The 15,735-nt window shown below is 40.0% G+C and overlaps 1 protein-coding gene across 1 annotated transcript in view; it reads right to left on the bottom strand.

The window, feature by feature from the left end:
* Positions 1-15,735, bottom strand: part of LOC122745965 (maestro heat-like repeat family member 5) — a 173,650-nt gene that overhangs the window by 92,438 nt on the left and 65,477 nt on the right. Inside the window, 4 exon segments of the mRNA XM_043991432.1 lie at positions 967-1,089; positions 4,523-4,669; positions 8,439-8,558; positions 11,453-11,569. Coding sequence (XP_043847367.1) covers positions 967-1,089; positions 4,523-4,669; positions 8,439-8,558; positions 11,453-11,569 — 507 coding nt within the window.

The following is a 15,735-nucleotide window of genomic DNA, read 5'->3' as shown; positions in this document are numbered from 1 at the left end:
CCCAACTCCAACCATAAGCTCACCATTTATGGGGAATTTATTTTTCTATTTGAATTCTATAATGGACATCATTCCCTAGCAGTGGTAAACATCTTTGGTGAGCATATATCTTCCTGTGTTATGCTTCATTTAACATTAAAAATCTTGAACATATTTCAAGAAATTTAATTATTCTGATTCAAGCAGTCTAAAAACTTCTTAGTCTCCCCCTTCCTGTCACTCTAACATTGCTAAAGAAGTGGAAGGATCCATGCAAAAATGAGGGCCATTATGAATTTTTCACCTTTTCATGGTTGCCATAACCAAAAATTTCATCACCTAGTGTCTGCCCTACTGGCAATGAGTCTCTCCCTAGTTAGGCTGGTCCTCAGAAAACAGACACAGCCTGTTGCTACAACTATCCTGGAATCTTTTCCAGAATGGCAGAATTTTCCAGGGCTTGTATTTCCCCACTATGACCCTTGAGAATCTTGGGTCACATCCATGCTGCAGTAAGGCATTGTAATGGAATGCATAAAGATATGAATGGATAAATTGTTGAACTGGGTTATAGATCTGTTTATAAGCCTTAAGAGCTGCAAAAGATTTTAGGGCCCTTCTAGACTGACCTCCTAATTGATTTTTACATATGAGGGAACAGCCCCAGTAGGTACACTGAGTTGACCAAGGTCATAAAAGTTATAAATAGCAGAGTCAACCTTTGAAATCAGATCCTCAAGTTCCAGAACTAATGTCCTTTCACCCATGTGCTACTGCCTCCATTAACAGACTCTTACAGATTTAAAAAGGGACACTGAGAACCAAAGAGATTAACTGATGGACTTTCCGACTTTCCATGTGTAGCCATGAAAGGCCATGAATTCTCACTTCAGGACCAATTGCATAAGGGCAATGCCTCCCTCCCAACATACACTAGTGTCCTGGTAAAAGAACAACCTCCAGTGGTATGACAGGGATATCACTCACCAGTATACACTCAATCAGGTCTGGGAGCTGTTTGAATGTGTAGCTCTTTGCTACATTCTTGTCCTTGAGTGCTGTGGAGATCATGACGGTGGCACTGAGGAAACTATGCTTCAGGATGTCATCCTAATCCATCCAAGATGAAAGCAAAAAAAAAAAAGAAAAGAAAAAGAAAGAATCAGACCTCTGATGTTCCTACAAATATTGGAATTCTCTATACTTATAATTCAATGACCCTAGGTAAGGCTATTAAACAACTATTTCCAAGGGATAATACCTAGTTCTCTAAGGCAGTGGTCTCTGAAGTAGGGACCATGCCAGGAATCTAAGGTAGGTGTAGAGAATGACTCCATATTAGTGATCAACCAGTTGGAGCAGGAAAAGATGGGTCAAATCCTGTATCCAACATCCCAGATCTACATTTTACCCAATATGACCTAGTGTCCCTCTGCTTATCCCATTCTCTTCTTCCTCCACTCTCCCCACCCCAACTATACAAGATCTCAACTTCCCCTCTCCCATACAAGGTATAAGTTTTATAGACTCAGATTTAGAGCCAGAGGGACCTTACATAATACATATTGATGGGACTATGGAAATATAAGCATATTAATTTATTTTGGTGGATCTCTGAATTAGCCTAACTACTCTGAAAATCAATATGGAATGATACAAATAAATAAGTAAAATATCCCTACCCTTTGACAGAGTGATTACACTGTTAAGTATATACCCCAAGGAGGCCATTGATAATGAGGAAAACTCCATGAGAAGAACCTTGGAGAACATTGTCCTAATTTAACAGATGAGAAAAAAGAAGCCCAGAGAAGTTCAGTGACTTACCCAGAACACAAAGCAGTAAGCAGCAGAGACAAGCATTCAGACTCTGATTGCAGATCCCATGATGCCCTTTCCATAATAGGCATCATGAGCACTCTGATGCCTTATAACCTAATCTTGACCCAGGCACCCACAGTAGTCATGAGTAAGAGCCCTGACTTCCCTTCCCCAACCTGCCACCCTTTTCATCTTTGGTGTGAAAGAGTGAGTTGCACAGGATTAACAGGCATGGATGTGTTGCACTATGAATCACAGATCTCATTACATTACATCCCTGCTTCAGTAAAAATACCAGCATCCTTCCAATTACCTAGTGTTATCCATGACTCCTCACCTTCATTAACTCCACATATCCAAGTAGTTGCCAGATCTTGACCTGTCCGTATCTACATCTCTTTAATCCATCCCCTTTTCTCCACCTACACAGCCGCCAACCTAGTTCAGGACTTTATCCTTTCTCCTAATTGCTTTCTTCTGTCTTAACTCTCCCCACTTCATTCTATCCTCCACAAACCTGCTAATGTGATTTTCCTTAAGCATATCTGACTATGTATGGTAGTCCCCTACTCAAAAACCTCCACTGACTCCCTATTGATTCTAGGACTAATTATAAATTATTCTGTTTGACTTTTGTAATCTTTTTTTTTTTGTAATCCTACAAAGATAGGAAAATTAAATTTCTTGCGTCGATGCTCACAGAATCTCAGAGTCGGGATGGAACTCAGAGGTTACCCAACCTATGCTGGAATAGAAATCTCTACATCAGGCCCATCAAGTGACCTTTCAGCCTTCAATTTTCCTCAACACTCATGCTCATGACCAAACCTGTTCATTTTATTCTCATGGGCCCCGATTTCAGGAATGCCTTCCCCCTCACCTCTCTGCCTCTACAAATCCTACCCATCCTTCAAGGACCAGCTAGAATACCATTTCCTCCCTGAATACCAATACCATTAAGTCATATTTCTATGATACTTTAAGCTTTTCACAAAACTTTCCCTAACAAGCCTGAGGAATGTGATGAGCATATTATTATTCCTCCCATTTTAGAGATGGAGAAACTGAGGCACGAGAGGTAAAATGACTTGGCTAACATTATATAGCTAAATAACTTTCAGAACCTGGTCTTCTAACTCCAAGTGCATATACCAAGTTGCATGACTAAGTTCACCCACCCTGGAATAACAGAAGGACTGATCACTCCCCTCTCTGAATCCTTAGAGCACTTACTGCCTGTTCTATTCATGTTGACACCGAGTCCTATAAAGGTGTGTGTTATTTTATAAGTGTTTCATTTGTCCATGCCTCATCTCCTCATGTGGATATGAAAACCCCTATGGCAGGTTTCTCTAAGGTATAAGAACATAAGGTGGAATATATGCATGTGTGTATACATATATTTTATAACTATATAATATATATGTGTATATATACACACACATATAAAATTATACACAGTTGTATGTTATATATGTATAAGGATGATACACACATATATTTGTGCATATGTATGTACATGTATATATGTATGTGTGTACACACAGTATGTTATATATGTATGAGTATGGTAAGCATACATATTTGTATATATATAATTATACACAATATGTTTTACAAGTATGGTATACATATACATGTATTTGTATATACATATGCATTTATATATGTATATACACATATATAAAATTATATGCAATTATATGTTATACATGCATAAGTATGATATACAGATATATCTCTGTGCATACATGTATATATTCACACACAAACACACACAATAATGGTATATATGTATGATTATGATCTACACATACATATGTATGTATACATAATATGGTATATATGTATTATATGGTATATAATACCATACGTTTCTGTATATATGTGCATGTACATATGCAAACACACATATAAAATTATACATAATTATACGTTATATATGTATAAGTATGATAAACATAGACATGTATGTGTATATATGTATTTGTATATGTGTGTGTATATACCCTTTAAAAGCTCAAAATTTAAGAAAACTCCATAGAAAGCTCTACAAACTGTATCTCTTCCTTCCAGCAGCTTCCTGTCTAAGAGGCAACTGTGAAACAGTGGAAGGATGGTAGGTTTTGGAGTCAGAAGTCCTGGATTGGGGCAGCTCACTGATGCAGTGAATAGAGCACCTGGCCTAGAGTCAGGAAGAGCTGAGTTCCAACCTGACCTCGGACACTTACTAGTTGTATGACCCTGAGCAAGTCACTTAATCCTGTTTACCTCAGTTTTCTCATGTGTAAAATGAGCTGGAGAAGGAAATAGCTAACCACTCCAGGATCTTTGCCAAGAAAATCCCAAATGAGGTCATAAAGAGTCAAACACAATTGAGACAACTGAACAACAATGATCTAACACTCAGTATCTGGGTGAACATGAGCAAGTCATTGCCCCTCTCAGAACCTTCTTTTCCTATCTTCGTAACTGCAGTCCTTGACACAAGAGTTCTTGTGAGTAACAAAAACAGCAGCAGTACTTTAATAATTGATTCTGGAAGCCATTACTAATACTAAATCACAGACCTTCACTGTTGGTATCAAGCCCTGATGGAGTTAGGTCCTAAGGCTGCTATTCACAAGGGGCCCCCGTGATTGTTTTGGCTGCCAGGCAAGAGTAGGGAGGGAAGGGACACTGGGGTGTTCTCTGGCCCAAAGGACAAGGCAGAGGAGCCTACATATTTGCTGCAGTTGAAGTAGTACACTATCCTGGAGATGATTTTGTCCACCCACGGGAGCATGATGTCCTTGGCATGGACCACCATCTGCCCATAGCAGAGCAGGGCTGTACTGCTTGCCCACTTCCAATAAATGTCATGAGTGATCTGTCAGGGAAGGAGAAGACAAACACATATCAAGGAGCAGAATGAGTGCCCGACTGGGAATCAGGACACTTGGGTTCTAATCTCAGCCCTGCCACGGACCCGCCATATGGCCTTGGGCAAGTCACAGAACCACAAAATGTTACAGCTAAAAAAGACTCTGAATTCCCTGGACCTCAGTTCTTGAACTACTCATGTTCGGTCTTTTTTTTTTTTTTTTTTGGTGAGGCAATTGGGGTTAAGTGACTTGCCCAGGGTCACACAGCTAGTAAGTATCAAGTGTCTGAGGCTGGATTTGAACTCAGGTCCTTCTGAATCCAGGGCCGTTGCTCTATCCACTGCAACACCTAGCTGCCCCTCTCATGTTCACTCTCATTCCTTCACAGGATTCAACTCTCCACCCCCATTTTACACAGGAAGAAACTGAAGCCCAGTGAAGAAAATGACTTGATCAGGGTCACACAGTGAGTCAGGACCTGAACCCAGACCTTCTGATACCCAATCCAGTGCATTTTCTGCCAAACTAGAATTCATTGAGCCTCAGTTTTCTCCTCTGAAAAATGTGGATCATAATTCTTAGCCCATCTGCCTCCTGGGATGGTTTGCAGATTAAATGAGATCATGAACTTTCTTCACAGGCTCCAAGCTCTTTTCTGCTTATTCCGAGGACCTTGTGGTGAAGTTGAAAATATGCTGCAGGTGGCTTAAGGACCTGAAGACACAAACTCATACGGGGATTTTGAGTCAGGGGGTTGGAGAGAGGGGGCCGTCACATCTGTAACTTACCACAGCTCTGTTTCTGCCATGCCCAACAATGGTACCCTATTGTCGAAAGAGCAAAGTCCAAACTCCTCGATCCACCATTCGACACCACCTATGATGTAGCCCCAACTGACCTATCTACTTTCATCTCTGCTACCCATTACTTATGAGGGATTCTCAACCTTTGGTGAAACATATGGGCTCTTCTCAGATTAATGTTGGTAAAGGCATAAAATGAAATACATTGGATCATGAAGGAAATCAAAGGCTAGTGGAAATTCTTTATATTATGAGAAATTATTATTTATATTAATAGGCAATTATTGAAATTGGGGAGACCCCAGCTTTTTTTTCTCTGTCCTATTTTCTCATCCAGTCTCTCAAGGATAGGGCTGATGGAAGATAGGATTAACATTCTCCTTATTCTGGTGACTGCTATTCCACCCAACTAGCTCAGACTTCTAATCTAAGGTGAAACTCCCTTCTGATCAGGCTTAGGTGGGAGAGAAATTTTTTGACTAGATTGCCCAAAGATAGGGGTAATTTAGAAGTAAATCATATAATCAAAGTTCATTAAAACAGGTCCAGTCCCACATTGTAATATTCATTGTCTCATTCATTGTTTTTTTTTACTCTTTTGAATAGAATTTTATTTTCCAAAATATATATAAAAACAAAATTGTTAACCAATCAGAGTTGATTGACACTCTCAGGAACACCCTTCTTCCAAAGGCATATAAGCCATGAACCTACCGACACCAGCGCCTCTGACATTCAAGAGGGCCACTGGCCTTTTAATTAAAATGCTGGAATTATTAATAAAATGATTATACAGAAATTATGTCTCTCAAACTTTTTTATTTTTTAACAGGGCAATGAGAATTAAGTGACTTGCCCAGGGTCACACAGTTAGAAAGTGTCAAATGTCTGAGGCCAGATCTGAACTCAGGTCCTTCTGAATCCAGGGTCTGTGCTTTATCTACTGCACTACCTAGCTGCCCCCTTTCAAACTTTTTAAACATCACAGTATATTATAACAACATTTGTAAGACACAAATAGTTCCTTTCCTCTTATAGTTTACATTCTAGTAGGGAAATGATTTTTTGAAAAGTAGAAAATTTCAATAAAAACAATACATTGGAAATTCACTATAAGAAGAGAAACCAAGTGTTATGTGAGGTTGAGGAGTAAAAGTCTTTGCCTATAGCTTTGAAATCCTTTCTCCTTCCTTCCCAGGTCCATGTTTTGTTTTTGTTTGTTTTTTAATTCCTCCTGGTCCTTTAAGACTCAGCTCAGGTTCTATCTTCCCTGGTTTGTCCCAGTTACAACCCCTGCTACACTGTAAGTTCTATGAGGGCTGGGTCATGTCTGATTTTTCTCTGGGTTGTGACAGCCCCAAGCACAGGGTAGATGCTCAGTAAATGCTTGTTGCCTCATACCAAATTGACTTGAATTCATATTTTACAAAAGAGGAGCATTCAAATCCTTCCCATACTTCAAAGCCTAGCTCACATGAAAACTCCTCCATGAATCTTTTACCAATTACTCCAGCATTTGAGTTAGATTGTGAGCTTCTTGAAGGCGGCCACATGTAGCAAATATTAGGCACTCAATATCTCAGTACTCCAAAGAGTTCATCTGAGTGGGCACATCCACTGATATAGATGGTGACTCTTGTATAACTCAGTGGAAGTCCACATGCACTTCTGGGACTTAAAAAAATCATCCTTTAGTAACCACCTTTATCTCTCTCTCTCTCTCTCTCTCTCTCTCTCTCTCTCTCTCTCTCTCTCTCTCCCTCTCTCTCCCTCTCTCTCCCTCTTTCTCTCTCTCTCCCTCTTTCTCTCTCTGTCTTTGTCCCTGTGTCTTTGTCTCTTTATGTCCTCTACTTCTTCACTCCCTCTTCTGTATCTCTTTCTCTCCCCCCTCCTCTCTCCATTTCTTTGTCTATCTCAGTCTCTCTGTCTCTCTCCCCATACCCTCCTCTCTGCTGCTCTATGTCCTTGTCTTTATCTCTCAGTTGCTTTAATAACCAAAGTATTAGGAAAATCTCAAAAGGAACAATGCCATTCAATGTTCAAATACACATGTTCAGTTCAATTAAGGAAACATTTCTGAAGCATTTACTCTTTACAAGGAGTAAGGTAGGGTTGCCTAATGGCTAAAGGGTGGGCCTCTTGTTCCATTTATCTCTCCTTAACTAGGCTACATGGCAAACACAGACTGCTGCCAAGCCTATACTCAAAACCTTCTGAGCCTTCTCACTTCTCAAGTTGCTTTACATTTATATTTCCATACACATGTGGAATCACCCAAGGCAAAAGGGTACTCCTTGAGGGTAAGGGTTGTTACATTGCTGGCTTTGTATACCCAGTGCATGGCACAGAGCCCCATGTAGAATAATTGCTTAATAACAGCGTTGGATTGAATTGAATAGGCATAACTGTAAGAATTTATAATCTGCTGGCATGACCTTCTCAAACCTAGGATTAAACTGTGCCAAGATGATGCATTGAAGGGGGTCTTAGGTAGAGTAGTCCCTCAATAAATCCTTATTTATTAATCATTACAAATCCATAATCTCTCATTTTCTTTGGAACTTTAGGAATTTTACAATCATTTTGTCACATGATCTTCACAGTATCCATTAGGTCAACAGATGGGGCAAGAATGATCACCACTATTTTTCTGATGAGCACATACACACACAATATATACACATATAAACATACACGTGTATACATATATGCATACATACATAAACACATGTGCATACTCACATACACATATACATACATAACCAGAAAATTCCTGGCAGATCCCAGAAAAATAACTTAAGTCATTTATCACCTAGAATTCTACTATCCCACAAAATTGCCTTTGGGGATCTCTTCTACTTCCCCCTGACCTACTATCTCTCTAATGTATCCCTTATTATACTATAGAATATTGGGAGAGACAAGCTTGGATAACTCTAGCTCCCAGAGTGCTGCCTGTTGCTAACAGTACCTTGGGGTTAGAGGGCTTTAGGCCAAGCCTCAGTATTCTTTTTTGGCCAAATTTCTCCAGTGCAGTCCAGGTTTCTTCCGGGTAGCTAGCAGATGCCAGCCCAATTGCTAGTGCTATGCCCTGTGAAAGATAAAAATATGGATTAGTTTTAGGACCCTGTCCTTTTCCACTCTCCCTCCTCAGAATTCCCCAGAAATTCTTCTCTATGCTCTCTGTAATAATAAGTGTAACACCTTCATCCATATATCATTGAGTTGGATAGGCTTCTTAAAGGAAACCTTATGAAGTCACATGCTTTCTTCTGGAAGGAAACATGACTCCTGATTAGCTGGGATAAGTGTGACACTACATAGCCACATAAAGAAGGATGTTTTTCCCTGAAAAGAGAAAAAGACCTATTTGCACAAAAGCATTTATAGCAGCCCTTTTGTGGTGGCTAAGAATTGGAAATCAAGAGAATGCCCATTAGTTGGGCAATGACTAAACAAACTGTGGTATATGATGGTGATAGAATATTGTTGTGCTATAAGAAATGACAAACAGGATGACTTCAAAAAGGCCTGGAAAGACTTTGATGTATAGTGAAGTGAGCAGAACCAAGAGAACATTATGCACAGAGACTGCAATTTTTTTTATGAAGAACTGTGAATAACTTAACTATTCTCAACAATACAATGATCCAAGACAATCCCAAAGGACTATTGATGAAACATACTATCCACCTCCAAAGAAAGATCTGATATTGATGGAACACAGCCTGAAGCATGTTATTTTTCACTTTCTTTTTTTTCTTTCTTTTTAAAAATTTTATTTTTTATGGGGCAATGGGGGTTAAGTGACTTGCCCAGGGTCACACAGCTAGTAAGTGTTAAGTGTCTGAGGCCAGATTTGAACTCAGATCTTCCTGAATCCAGGGCCAGTGCTCTATCCACTGTACCACCTAGCTGTCCCCATTTTTTCTTTTATTCAAGTTTTCTTACACAAAATTACTAATATGGTAATGTTTTGCATTAAAAAAAGAAGGATGGGGGCAGCTAGGTGGCTCAGTGGATAAAGCACCGGCCCTGGATTTAGTAGGACCTGAGTTCAAATCTGGCCTCGGACACTTGAAACTAGCTGTGTGACCCTGGGCAAGTCACTTAACCCACATTGCTCTGGAAAAAAGGATGTTTGGAAATTTCAGACAAGTAATTGGGAAACAAATGGGTCATGAGAATGAAAATGAATTTGCAGCCCTAAAATCAGCTCTCAAAGCAGCCAATGTACAGGAGAACTAGTTTCCCAGCATGTCACTTGATTTCTATCACTTGAAACTGCTGAATATAGATATATGATATATAGATATGTAATCTGGGATCTGGCCTACCCCACTCCAAGGGAGCCTGGTTCATTCTTCGTCCTTGGTTGAATTGGGGTGTTTTCTCCTTCTCCCAGCTGAAGAGTTACTTTATTACTATGTATTTTGGGTCAGTTCTAAACTGTATAACTTTCCCAACTTCTGTTTACTATTTTAATTGGATGAATGGGCTCACTCACAATTCATTTGGGTCTTTTCTATAACCCAGTGTTTTGATAGGAGGGAGTTAAGCTGGTTATATTATTTCATTACTCTCCTCTTTAGACCAATCAGCGAAACACCTTTTGTCTTGAACCTATTATACCCTTAGGCTCACAGATATTTGAGGAAGAGATAGGCAAGAGAAGGATCAAAAACTAAAGCACAGCTTCCTCCTGCTCCCCCAAAAGATAGAAATTGCAGGCTCCCTCGGAGTGGGGTAGGCCAGATCCCAGTTAATATATCTATCAATGCCACATGTGAACCAAGCCATCTTCTATGTATTTAGACATCACATATACACTTCATAGAAGAAGAAGAATGATGACAACTTATATTTATATAATACTTTAAGGTTTTACAAAGCATTTTCCTCAGAAGATTGTGAGAAAAGGAATGCAAATATAATTCCCCCTTTTACAGTTGAGCAAACTTTAGATTCAGAGAGGTTAAAGGACCAGTCTGTAGTCACACAGCTGAGGAATGTTACAGCTAGGATTCAAACTAAGAAGGGCATATAGTTCAGTGGAAACAACTGTGGGACCAGTTAAAATTCAGTGAATTCCAGGTTTAAATTCTGTCTCTGGAGGGGAAATCAATGAATGTCTCAGAGTCACTTAATCTTACTCATCTATAAAATAAGGATGATGATAATATCTTACCTACTATAAGGTTCAAATGATACAACATATATCAGTTATTGTCAGTTAGAACTCCTGTTTTTATTGTTGATATTATTATTCCCATATCATCTGTCTCCAAGTCCCACACTTTCTATCACACAGCCTCTCAGTAACATTAATAATTCCCACTTGGAAGTGTAGCTCTCACAATAAACCTATGAGGAAGACAGTACGAATTTTACATCTGTTTTAGAGATGAGTATTATATAGTGACTTGCCCAAGCTCACACAGATAATAAGTGGCAGTCCTAGTGATGATCTCAGGTCAAGGTTCTTTCCTCTTTATATGCTGCCTCCAAGCCCAGGCATAGTCTGGGCACTTGACACCATGACCAGTCCTTAAGTGGTAACATTCATTGGTGACTCTGAGTGCTCACCATACTTTGTTACAAAACAAGGACAACAAAGGGGAGAATTTTCTCAAATTAAAAGAATGTATATTTATTTTCTTTTTATTGATGCCTTTTTGTTTTTATATAAATTTTGTTTTTAAAAAAATATATCCTTTCCTTGTCCCTTACTCAGAAAGCCTTCCCTTGTAACTTAGAGGGGAGACAGTTCTGAAAAACCAACCAATGCATCTACCTCATGTCTGTATGCAACATGTAATACCCATCATCTACCACCTCTGCATTGAGCAGATAAAGGTGGGACACTTATTTTTTAAATTATATTCTGAATCATTCTTTGCTGACCCCTGTGTGGTGCTCCCTTGGCGGCTGCCTCCCTCATTTCCTCTTGTCCCATCTCTGATCTCGGGTGCCATTGTCACTCACCTCTCGTTGGTAGGCTACCTGGTGAGACAGCTCTAGGAGAGCAAACAAGTGCCTTAGTATTTTCATATCTCCTGAGGACTCCCTGAGGATCAATCCATAACAGTAAAAGAGAATTTTCTGGAAATTCAGAGAGGGGAAAAGGAGAAGTGTTAAGATTCTATTGGTCAAGTTGCAAGACAATGAGCAGAACCATTTTGTCCCAACCTTGATGAGGCAGAGGAAGGCAGAGGGCACAAAGTAGACAAAAATGGACAAGAACATTAGCCCCTTCAATCTCCCTTCATCATGGTTCCCTACACACCCCATCCTATCCTCTAAAACTCATCTCTATGGGGCCTATAGGGAAACCATTTGGCAGAGTGAGGAAAGAGAGCATTCTAGGCAAGGGGAACAGTCCGTAATAAGGCAAGGGGTCAGGACATGGGGAATCCCATGGCAGAAATAGCAGGAAAAGCCAGTAATGTTAAATCTTAAAGTAACAGGGAGTCAAGTATAAGACTGAAAAAGGTGTCGAGGGGCCAGATTGTGAAGGGCTTTAAAAGTCAAATATAAGATGCTCTATTTGATTGTAGATGTTGAGAGGAAGTGGTTTTACTTCATAGAGTGGGAGGTAGGGGTGATATGGTCAGATCTATGCTTTAGGAAGGTGGTTTTGGCATCTGAGTGGAGGAAGTTTGTGGAGACACTTGAAGCAGGGAGACCAACCAGATGGCTCTTGCAATTGTCCACGGGGGAGGTGATGAGATTTTGTGCACCCCAATGGTAGCAATGGGAGTGGAGAAAAGGGGTTTATACAAGAGATATTGTGATGGCAGAAATGGCAAGACTCGACAGCAGATGCAGCCCAAGTTCTAGTAATGACACCTAGGTTGTGTCAAAATGGTGTCAGTGACAGAGATAGGGAAGTTGGAAAGAGAAGAAAATTGCCTTTAACTTCATACAGTTCTTATTTTTTAAAGCTGATGACACATTTAAGTAGATCAGTTTGCTTATTTTTCATCTTTATCCTTGTAATTTGGGGCCATAGAAACTTGATTTTGAAATATCTCAAGCATCAGAACCCAGTGGTCTACGGTCACATTCCTTTTTGTCCTTTTATGGATCCTCACCTTGGCCAGTGCTTTCTGGTTCTCTTCTTAGCTCCCTACAATGCTTCTCACAGACATAACTCCAAGGCCACCACCTGAATGAATACTCCAGAAGCCGCCTCAGTGGCCTCTCTGCCTCATGTTTGTCCTCTCTCTAATCTATCAACCACATTGTTATCAACTTCATAGTCCTCAATATGGGTCTGAATGGGAACCTCCCATAGCCCTCCTCTCTCTCTCTCTCTGTCTCTCTCTCTCTCTGTGTCTCTGTCTCTCTCTTTCTCTGTCTCTCTCAATCTCTCTCCTTTGACACTATGACTCAGCTGCCATCTTTCCCTCGAACTTCCCTCAGTGCCTGAAGCCTTTTCATCCTTCAACATCCTTCTACCATGCCAGCTCCTTCCTCTCATTGATGAGTTCCTTCTGGGATCTCCATTTTGGGGATTGTCCCAGGCCAACCATATTTGATTCCCTTCCAATGCACTTCAGACTTGGCAACCGTGCCCCTGCATATCTTCTCTCCCTACCTTTCCCACCCATCCTGCACTTTTCAGCTCCCTTTTATGTGCTGTTTTCCCCCACCGGGGAATGTAAGCTCCTTGGCTTTATTTTTATTCATATATTTATTGTATTTCCCCAGAACAGAGACTGGCACATATTAAACACTTAGTAAATGATTTTTGTCTTCTTGTCTTGCCTTGATCAATAAACTCCAATGGCTTCCTCTTACCTCTAGAAGCAAATATCAACTTTTCTGTTCAGTTTTTAAAACCCTTTATTGCCTGGATCCCACCTTTCCAGACATAGTACACACTTTTCCCTTTCAGATATCCTATGACCTTCCTGTTACTTCTTGCAAATACTCTTCCATTCCCTTTTTCCTTGCCCTTGCACAGCTTGCCTAAAATGCATTCCCTCTTTACCTATGCCTCTTAGAATCCCTAGTTTCCTTCATAGTTCTGTTTAAATATCTTCTACGTGAGACTATTCCTGATCTCCCCAGTAGCTATAGTCTCCACTCTGCTCCCCAAATCACCTTGCATTGTTTTCCTCTACAGAATTTAAATTATTAAAGGACAAAGACTTTCATTTTTGTCTTTGCATCCCTGACCTCAAGCATAGTCACTGGCACATAGTAGGCACCTAACAATTTATTAATTTATTTAACTGATTTTGAAGAAATTATTCAAGATACAGAGGTGCGAGGCTCCTGAGCAATCTATCAACCATTGGTCTCTTTCATTTCTTAATCTCAAACCATATTTTTCAATTTATCTGTCACTGTCTTGGGCCCATATTCACAGATAAATCACTTGAGCACATGTTGACTTGGTTTGGAAAGTTTTATTTATCTCTAGGACTAAAGTCAAAGACTTTCCAGCTTGCTGCAATTTTCCAGACTGTGGACTCTGCTGACATAGCTTTTAAAGACCCAGGGTCACCTCCATGCCATAAAGAGACATCAGGGGGTCAAGCTTAAAGTGGTACTTAAATGCGAGTTGTTATTTTAATTCGTGAAAAGGAGACAATGCTGCCATGTTTGCTGCCCAAACCATAAGAGACTCTAATAGCAGAAGTTGCCATCCAGAGATAAGGGAGGTAGGGACAGTGACATGAAAGGCCAGGGGGAGCTATTTAAGGGAGCACATTAGATCATTCAACCCCAGCAGCAATCAAGGTTGAGCCACTGTAAAATGATAACCTTGTCAAAAGTTGTTTCTTTGCATGTCCCAAGTAGAATGTAAGTTCCTTCTATAACTAGAGCATCATCTTTTCCCTCTCCTGTGGTGCCCTTTAACCATATTCAGATACTCTATTTCTCATTCTGCAACTAACTCTTCTCTTTAGGAAATGCTCTACCCTTAGTTATTCGAGGTGACTCCTTCTTTAGCCTCTCCCAAGATATTTGGCATTTAGGATTTCACCTATCACATTGATGTATGTCCCAATGACATCTTAAATTTGTTGTGTCTAAAACATAATTCATCATCTTCTCTCATTATAGTTTTTCCTTTCTCCAGTTTAACAGTTTGAATCAATGATCCCATTATCCTTCCAGTCATCTAGGCTCAAAACCTCACACCAATCTGTGACTTCCCTTTCTGTCTCACCCCACATCCAATTGTGTCCTATCACTTTTCTATATCTAGAATAGCTCCAGAATTTGCTCCTTGATGTCTACATGCACTGCTACCTCTCTAGCTCAAACCTTCATTCCCAATCAATCAGACTCTCATGATGGCTGCCCAACTGGCCTTTCTCTCTCTAGTCTCTTTCCTCTCTGATGCATCCTTCCTAGAGGTACAAAAGCATTCTTCTAAAGCACAAGTCTGACTATGTCACTGCCCTGCTCAAAATCCTTCTGTGACTCCCCATTGTCCATAAGATAAACTATAAATTCCTTACCCTGGTCTCTTCACCCTCCAGAATTTACCCTCAACCTACACTTCCAGCTATAGCTGACACTTCTTCCTTTCATTCTCACTACTTTTTTAGCTAAATAGTATTACTAGCTGTTCCCAGTTTATGGCCTGCTCCCTCTTGCCCCCTTACATTCAAATAGGTGATTCTTTGCTCCTGAAACACACTCCCTCCTCACTTCTTTGTTGATATACTTCTTTTCCTTCAAAAACAATGCATATGTCCCTTTCTTTATGAAGTGATCAATGATTATGCCAGCTGAAAGTGATTTCCTCCTTTAGTTTAATTTATCCATATTGCTCTTTGGTCCCTTGTGTCAAATTTATTTGCATCCATATTGTATGTTACCCTAATAGAGGGCAGAGTATACTAATATTTTCTCTTCTTTTTTATTTCTTTTTTTTGTAGGGAAATGAGGGTTAAATGACTTGCCCAGGGTCACACAGCTAGTAAGTGTCAAGTGCCTGACGCTGGATTTGAATGCAGGTCCTCCTGAATCCAGGGCTGGTGCTTTATCCACTGCACCACCTAGCTGCCCCCCAAATATACTATTATTTTAAAAAATCTTTCCATCCCCAACACCAGACATAGTGCGTTGCACATAATAAATATGTTCTTAGTATTTATTTGTTGAATTGAATTGATTTGAGTTATACTAATCAATCACCAAGTATTTACTGAGCACCCACTTTGTGCCAAGCACTATGGAGAGTGGGAAGGAGAGGGAACAAAGACAAAATTAAAACAAGGTCAGCCCCTAGGGGAGCTTATATT

This window comes from Dromiciops gliroides, chromosome 1 (genome assembly GCF_019393635.1).
Source record: "Dromiciops gliroides isolate mDroGli1 chromosome 1, mDroGli1.pri, whole genome shotgun sequence".
Taxonomy (NCBI): domain Eukaryota; kingdom Metazoa; phylum Chordata; class Mammalia; order Microbiotheria; family Microbiotheriidae; genus Dromiciops; species Dromiciops gliroides.
Note: the sequence above shows the minus strand (reverse complement) of the source record. Positions and strands in the feature narration are given on the sequence as shown.